General features: G+C 34.1%; 1 protein-coding gene across 3 annotated transcripts; it reads left to right on the forward strand.

The window, feature by feature from the left end:
• The first annotated feature begins 1,207 nt into the window (after positions 1-1,207).
• On the forward strand, positions 1,208-7,256 carry LOC107493264 (filament-like plant protein 4). Of its 3 annotated transcripts, none has more exons than XM_016114366.3 (6): positions 1,208-1,372; positions 2,643-2,774; positions 3,029-3,248; positions 3,370-5,800; positions 6,008-6,050; positions 6,396-7,256. In XM_016114366.3, exons 2-6 carry the CDS (start codon positions 2,670-2,672, stop codon positions 6,831-6,833), a joined length of 3,237 nt encoding a protein of 1,078 aa, XP_015969852.1. In that variant the 5' UTR covers positions 1,208-1,372; positions 2,643-2,669; the 3' UTR covers positions 6,834-7,256. The 3 variants fall into 3 exon arrangements, with proteins under 3 accessions (XP_015969852.1, XP_015969854.1, XP_015969853.1); XM_016114368.3 differs by lacking the exon at positions 1,208-1,372 and adding an exon at positions 1,905-2,502; XM_016114367.3 differs by lacking the exon at positions 1,208-1,372 and adding an exon at positions 1,905-2,397.
• Positions 7,257-8,861: the final 1,605 nt, after the last annotated feature.

An 8,861-nucleotide genomic window follows, 5' to 3' on the forward strand; every position in this document is an offset into this window, starting at 1 on the left:
AATTCTATTTAGCTGTATACACTACTCACTGCTCCCTCCTAATTAATTAATCAATTTGTATTATTTATAACAAATATCATATTTTTAATTTACTCAATAACAGTTAAAATTTATTCTTAAATTATAAATAATTTTAATTAATAAGACATATAATATATATTTTTAACCACAAACACTATAAAAAGTTATTGATATTCTCTAATTTTATAAAATAAGGTAACAATCACCTTAATTAATATCTCATTTCTCATGCACACACATTATTATATATTAAAATCAATAATATTGTTAACTGAATTAGGACTTTACATAGGTTAATCTTCCCATTATATTATATTATAAGATAAAGAAACCATTATATATAATGAATAATAATTTATGTTGTTATGATTGGTGTAAAGTAAATTAAAGCAAAGAGTGACTAAAATAATGGCTTTTATTCTTTGCTTCTCCATTATCGGATACAGCTCACTAAAACGCGATATGCCCTCCTTCTAACTCAAGCTTCCTTTCTTTCTTTCTTTCTTTGCCCACCATTTCTCAATCCACAATATCTTTTTTTATGTTACTATATCAATTAATATATGTCTTTCAGAAAATATTATTTAAAAATCAAACAATTCTACTAACATGTGATTACAGCACAATTTTTATGTCTTCGACATACTTTGCATAAAAGTTTGTAAAATATATCAATAAAATGAGTGTGTAGTGAGTTTCATTAGTCATCTTAGAGAATTAGAGTACAAACTTCATAATATTTTACACTATACTACTTATATACTATTTGATTTTTGGATAGGATTCTCTCAAAAATTTAGAACATATTTGGAGCCTTTTTTTTATATGAAAAAAATATTGATATTTTTGTTGAAAATAAAATTATTTGATATAATTATATATGAATGGATTTTGCAGGTGAAGAGTCAACACAAGATGCGTGTCGACCACCTTTATTACACTTTAAAAATCTTGTAATACACTTCGAATATCAATATTTAACTAAAATATTATCTTCATTTCTATATTTTTTATTTTCAAGTATGAAACTACTCAAGTAATCTGGTATTGACAAAATAATAAAAAAACAAAGATTCTACAAAGAAAAATCTTTTACAGTTGGTAATGTAGTACCAAAAAAAAATTATGATATGGTGTTTGGGTTAAAAGGCCATTTTAGCTTTCTAAGATGGCCACCTAATTCCCAATATCTTAGCCTACCCACCTCTCTCTCTCTCTCTCTCTCTCTCTCTCTCTCTTCTTCTTCTTCTTCTTCCTTCTCTCTCTGTCTCTCTCTCTACAATAACAGCAATAACAAACCCCATTGTCACTCTTCTCTGTTTCACAACATAACCACCTCCATTCTCCTCTGGTAATTACCTGCATTCTCACTCCAACACCCTTCTTCTTCTTCTTATTCTTCCATTAATGCTCTTCTCAACTCTCACTCCACTTCAGTTTTTTCTCCCTTATTAACTGATTATTCATTCAAGTTTTCTAATTTATTTCGTTTCATTTGCAAAGTCACTCACTTTTTGTGGTGTTCATTTCTGTTCCCACTTCCCTAACTTATTCGTTTCCATTCACCGTCATTTTTTTGGTTTCTAACTTAATTTCTCTGTGTCGGTGACTCCGTGTTCAACCAGTGCTTCCAATGTTGCTTTTTTTGTGCTTAATTACTCAAAACGACATCGTATTTGGTTCAATTTCACCACCATTCACTTCCCCAGCAAACTTCCTCGGATTTGTTCCATGCAGCCTCCAACTTTTTTGAAAAAACAAAAGGGACAATTTTTTCCTTCAATTATATTAATTTCGATCTAATTTGAGCCACTACAGAAGCAAAATCATTACTTTCATTAATTATTTTAATTCAACATTGCTCTTACAGTAAGATTAATTAAAATTAAACTCTTTCTTAAATTGGTAAAGTTAAGCTGAATAACAGTCCACTTCCATTGCAACCAATCACTTGTGATATGTAAATAAATAAATAATTATTTTTTTCTATTAATTCAATTCTTCTATTGATGATGTTATGAAATTTTTATCAATGGAGGAAGTTGCAGCGGTTAGATCTTGGAGATCGTGGTTTGATAGATACTCTACTTAAATTGTTGTTTGGCTTATGTTTCTTACTATTTACTGTTTTTCTGAAATGCCAAATCTTCTCAAAAATAGTAAAATTGTGTCAATCAGGGGCCCATTTTAAAAAAAAAAGAAAGAAAAGGCTTCATTTTGATGTGCTATGTTGACACTTTTTTTCCCTAATCAATTTCGTGTGTGTGTGTGTGTGTATGTGTGAGCCTTCACTACCGACACTATCCAACACTGTGCAAAACAATTTCACTGTATACTTGTGTGTTGGAAAACGGAACCTGGATGTTCTTTGTGAGAGTGAGTGATTACCATTTTGTCAAATGGTGGGGTTGTTGGTTTTGTTGTTGTTGTTTGTGTGATTAGTATCTTTTAATGAGAATTTGGCAGTGAAATGTGGTGAAGGTAAAAAGATGGCTTTGTTTTTTGTTCTAACTGATGAATTTTGTGTGAATAGCATGTTTTATTTGAATTTGGTAGTGTAATGCAGTGAAGGTGAAAACAGAATGGCCTCATTTTGATTCTAATTGAATTTTGTGTTTCAGTTTCTAAAAGGGTGTCTGTAGTTTTCAATGGACCGGCGGTGGCCATGGAAGAAGAAATCATCTGACAAGGCTGTGCTTGAGAAAGCAGCAGCAGCATTGGATTCTGCTAGTGCATCATCTGAGGCTAATCAGGTATATATAATATTCATTGGCACTTCAGAAAAATGGAATGTTTATTTTGTCCTTGAGGAATTTTTTTGAGTTTAGTTGATTTGGCTGCTTAGTTTTTGGTAATTGGATTCTCAGCATTCATTCATATCATTGTAATTTTTCTCTATCCCTTAGCATCCCGTATGTGTTTCTCTAGGACCTTTACTTTGATAAATTGGTTTTTGTGGCCATTAAAGTCATTCAGTTGGTTTTGTTGCCTTCGCTTGTGCTAATAGGAGAGCTACAAGAAGCCAAACTATGTCCAAATCTCCGTAGAGTCGTACACGCATCTGACTGGTTTAGAAGATCAAGTGAAGACATGTGAAGAAAAAATTCAGACATTGGAGGATGAGATCAAAGACTTGAATGAAAAGCTGTCGGCGGCGAACTCGGAGATAAATACCAAGGAGAGCTTGGTAAAACAGCATGCTAAAGTAGCCGAAGAAGCTGTTTCAGGTATACGGCTTCGAGCCTTTGATGATTCTATTACATAGAATAATGATAAACTCAAAAAAGTATGCCATAATATGAAGTAGTTTTTGGATCTTGCAATTGAAGCCATATTGAATTTTTGCAGGCTGGGAAAAGGCTGAAGCCGAAGCTTTGGCATTGAAGAACCATCTGGAAACCGTCACTCTCTCAAAACTCACTGCTGAGGACCATGCATCACAATTGGATGGTGCTCTTAAGGAGTGCATGCGGCAGATAAGAAACCTGAAGGAAGAACATGAACAGAAAATACAGGAAGTCGCTCTCACAAAAACCAAGCAACTTGACAAGATTAAGGGTGAGCTTGAGGCAAAGATAGCCAGCTTTGAACAAGAGCTCCTGAGGTCCGCTGCTGAAAATGCGGCTTTGTCAAGAACCCTGCAGGAGCGTTCTAACATGATAATCCAATTGAGCGAAGAAAAAGCTAATGCTGAGGCTGAAATTGAGCATCTTAAGGGCAACATAGAATCATGCGAAAGAGAAATCAGTTCTCTTAAGTATGAAATCCATGTCATTTCCAAAGAGCTCGAGATTCGCAATGAAGAAAAGAACATGAGTATGAGATCAGCAGAAGTTGCTAATAAGCAGCACCTGGAGGGTGTTAAGAAAATTACTAAATTGGAGGCAGAATGCCAAAGACTACGTGGTCTTGTGCGGAAGAAGTTACCTGGACCAGCTGCTCTTGCACAAATGAAACTAGAGGTTGAGAATCTTGGTAGAGATTATGGAGAAAGTCGATTAAGGAAGTCTCCCGTCAAACCTGCTAGTCTTCACATGCCTCCTGTGCCCGAATTCTCCCTTGAGAATGTACAGAAATTCCAGAAGGATAACGAATTCCTTACAGAGCGCTTATTGACGATGGAAGAAGAGACAAAGATGCTCAAAGAAGCTTTGGCAAAACGTAACAGTGAATTGCAGGCCTCAAGGAGTATGTGTGCTAAAACACTAAGCAAACTTCAATTATTGGAAGCGCAAAGTAATCAACAAAAAGGATCTCCAAAATCTACCGTCCATATAACCCCTGAAAACATTTACGGGCGCAATGCAAGCTATGCACCGAGTTTGATCTCCATGTCTGAAGATGGAATCGATGATGCTGCAAGTTGTGCTGAATCTTGGTCTACAGCGGTAATATCCGAGCTATCCCAATTCCCAAAAGAGAAGAGCACTGATGAGTTTAGCAAATCTGAAGCCTGTAAGAAATTGGAGCTAATGGATGACTTTTTGGAGGTGGAGAAGCTGGCTCGGTTATCAAATGACTCTAACGTAGATGCCACAGTTTCAGTTCCTTCAATTGACAAGACGACCGAAGTTATGACTAATGATGTGTCAGAAGTCAGTACCGGTAAAGATGATACCTTGGAAAATAAGAGTGGCTCAACTCCATCACCAAATGAAGTATCTTCTGATGCAGTGTTGCCAGAACCTGATCCAAAGTCTAATGTTGATGGTTTGTTGTTCGCAGAGGTCCAATCAAAAATATTATCTATTTTTGAGTCCATATCAAATGATGCTGATATAGCGAAGATCCTGGAAGAAGTTAAACGTGTTCTTGAAGTTGCACCCAACACTTCAGTCCGGGACCCTGAAGCTGTTATCTCTGAGGATGTTAAGCCTTCTGAGACTCCATGTGAGAAGCAGCATAATCATGAAGATGCTGGCTCAAGTACCCAAAAAGAACTCATTTCGTCTGAGCAACCTACAGAGTATGAGCAGATAAGCTCAGATTTAGAGGCTGCCTTCTCTCAGATTCATGATTTTGTCTTGCTTCTAGGCAGAGAAGCTACGACGGTTCATGAGATATCTTCCGATGAAGATGGAATAAGCAGAAAGCTGGAGGAGTTCTCCGCCACCTTTAATAAAGTTACAAGCAATAAAGCAACCTTGCCACAGTTTGTTCTTGATCTGTCTTATGTTTTAGCTAAAGCAAGTGAATTCAGAATCAATATCCTTGGTTACAAGGGTACAGAAGCTGAAACTAACAGTCCTGATTGTATAGATAAGATTGCTTTGCCGGAAAATAAGTTAGTTCAGAATGATTCGAAAGGAGAGAGATATCAGAATGGTCATTCCGATATTCTTAATCCCTGTTCTGATCCTGAGGTCCCTGATGACGGAAATCCGATTTCAGGTTATGAATCGAATGTTGCAGCACAAAAGATCACGATTGAGGAATTTGAAGAACTGAAGTCCGAGAAAGAGAAGGTTGTAGCAGATCTGTCAAAATGTGTTGAAAGTCTTGAAACCACAAAATCTCAATTGCAAGAGACAGAGCAACTTCTAGCTGAAGTTAAGTCACAACTGACTTCTGCTCAAAGATCAAACAGCTTGGCGGAGACACAACTGAAATGTATGGCAGAGTCGTACAGGTCACTTGAAGCACGCGCCCAGGAATTTGAAACCGAACTAAATCATCTGCGTGCAAAGATGGAAACTCTGGAAAATGAACTGAGAGAGGAAAAGAAGGGTCATGAAGCAGCTTTGGCCAAGTCCAAGGAGCTAGAGGAGCAATTACAAAGGTTAGACACTCATCCCTTTTCATATAGTATATCATGAACATGTGCATATCCTGCTTATTGCATTAGTTTTTAAGCTGGTTTAAGTAACATGGTGTATTGTTTTGCTTGGCAACACTAAATTACTACACATATTTTTCAAGAATTCGTTGTCATTGAATCTCTCAAGTTGTTTCTAATTTCTAATTCCTGTGTTACTCTCTTTGTTAGGAGTGAAAGCGCAGCCGCTGATAATGAACTTAAGAACAAGCAGGTATGGCTATAATTCCAATCAAAAGAAGTTTCCATGCTTTATTTAGCATCTTCTTGCCTATTCTATGAAAAATGCATAAATTTGGGAAACTTTTAGTATTAATCAAAGAAGTTAGAAACTTTTGTTTCATGCGCCTATACGCCTGAAACTTTCAAAATGTGTAATTTGACACTTTGATGTTGTCAAATAGTGCAAAAAAGACATGTTAGCTTCTCCTTCAAATTAACCTAATCTGTTTTATTGACAAAATCACTCGTTAATAGAAGGGTAATCTTCAACACAGTTAACTGAAATCCGGTTTCCTTTCAATATGTTGATCTTCAATTGAATTCTGTGTTATCCCAGGAGAGAGAGTTGGCTGCTGCTGCTGAAAAGCTAGCTGAGTGTCAAGAAACCATATTTCTTCTTGGCAAACAATTGAAGTCTTTGCACCCTCAAATGGAGCCACCAATGGTGTCTCCATACAATGAGAGAAGTCAAAAGGTTGAAGGCTACACAGAGCATAATGGTCATGCTCCTCATAGCCCAAATCTTCAAGATCATTCTGAAATGGACACTGCTAATTCTGGTTTTGTGCAAAGACAAGGTGCTGAGTCCCCTTTGCATTACACCAATACTTTATATAGCCCCTCAGATAATGAGTCAAACTTCCAATCTATGCAATCAAACCACAGGCCTACAAAATCAGCATCTTCTTCTTCAGCCTCCTCAACTACTACACCAGAGAAACATGCAAGGGGTTTTAGTAGATTCTTCTCATCAAAAGGAAAAAATGGTCATTGAGCCTCTTGAAGATTCTGCAGTACTTGTGATGTTTCATCATATACTATCTCCGTCCCTAATAACCGTCAGCGACGGTTAACGATGGACCGAGGGAGAATATATGAAGGAAAAGATGGTGTGGCATTGCTCCTTCATGATTTAGCAGTCTTTTTGGTGATTTGTGTAGTTACAAAGAAGGAGGAGGAGGAGGAGGAGGATGGTCATGAATGTGAGGGTGATTCTTGTATGTAATGGTGGTGTTGTACATGGTAACCATATGTTTTTCTTCTTTTCATTGTTCATTTCCCCCTTTTTTATTTTTATTTTTTTTTCTGTTATGTAATTGAATTAGCAAAACATTGACATAGTCTCTGAATATTACAGGATATGATGTTTAATATGTTGAATATTTCACAGATTTATGCATACCTTAATTCTTTTTAAGTGATAAATGAGTCATTTTATTCCCATGGAAAGCTTTAGTCACATTAGTGTTATAAAACACTTGTTCTAAGATTTATAGCCTAAACTCCAACTCATAAGACAACCACTACACTATTTGTTTGAGAATAATGCTCTAAACTTGTATCTCTTTATTTCTCCATATTGTTTAATCCCCTAGCATTTTTTCACATTTTAATATCACAATCATTATCAGTTAGCAGTATCAAGAAGACTTGTACATATGCATAGCAATTACAATACAAAAGGTAGTGATCGGTTGCAGCATCCCTGTTGAAGAAAAATCAAGCATGCATTTTTTGTAACATTGCTTAACTTTTAAGATATATTTGGTAACAGTATGAAATATCGTACATTCAATCATGCATCAGTAAAAATAACTTTTTGTTGGTGATCACCTGAAGGATCATCTAAAATAACGGATATAATAGGACAAATATATAAAATGTTTTATATTTTTACTATATCAAAATTAAACTCATTTCGAATTAAATCTTTTTCTTAAAAAGAGATTATAGATTAAAAAAAATAAACACATACTTGGTAAGGAATATTATTTTATTTTCATTAAAAAATGAAAGGCCAAATTCTAAAGAAATCTAAATCATCATTAGACATCTTGATAAAGACTGGAGCAATTAATAAAGCACAATAATTTGTATAAGCATAGTGTGACATTGTAGCAACCTGATTTGATGCTATGTTCTAATGGAATCACTTATATGTGTGGTCTTTGAAATTGGATAATATTTTTATTAACTAGATTTAACCTTTTTTATGAAATATTTTAAATAGTTAAATAGGTTTCTTCTTTCAGTTTCATAATCACTGTTAAAAAAATAGTAAAAGAGTATAGTTGTATATATAAATAAAAACTAGTGGGGTCTGAATTTCACAATATTACCTATAATACAACTAATAAACACAAAACTTAATTCAATACCGCATTTAAATTTAGTGAGACTAAATCAACCTAAAAATTAGTTCACCAATGATCACCTTGACAAAGTGATCTGGAGTCCAATATTTGTTGCTTGAAATTAAATTTTATATAAATAATGCTAAATTTCATCATAATGTAAAGTGGGGTTATATATGCTTTTTAGTTCTTATACATTTTAAGCTCAACAAACTCCATGAATGTTATATATTAAATAAAAAAATATATAAAAAATAAATTAAATTATATATATTTAAATATAAATATATATAATTTAGTGGTATATATATAATTTAATTTAGTGGTTAATTTTTACTATATACATAATATTTTTAAATCAAATAGTTAAATTTGTGAGAAAGAGATTATATATTCTTGACACGTGTACTATTTGTTAAAGCTAAAAGCACTATATACAGTAAATAAAAGTAATAGAGTACTTGGCATCATGCTATATGATCTTTTAATTAAAACTTGTGAAAGACAAGGACACTAAATTAGAGAATTAGTCTAACACAAACCACAACAATTTAAAGGAGAAAGAAGAAGAACCTATAAGTTAATCATTATTTATTTAGTTAACCTAATCAAGAAATATAATAGAATGATGTTATTAAAGTAGTTATGATGTATTGTTCATGCATGTG

Source organism: Arachis duranensis, chromosome 6 (genome assembly GCF_000817695.3).
Source record: "Arachis duranensis cultivar V14167 chromosome 6, aradu.V14167.gnm2.J7QH, whole genome shotgun sequence".
Taxonomy (NCBI): domain Eukaryota; kingdom Viridiplantae; phylum Streptophyta; class Magnoliopsida; order Fabales; family Fabaceae; genus Arachis; species Arachis duranensis.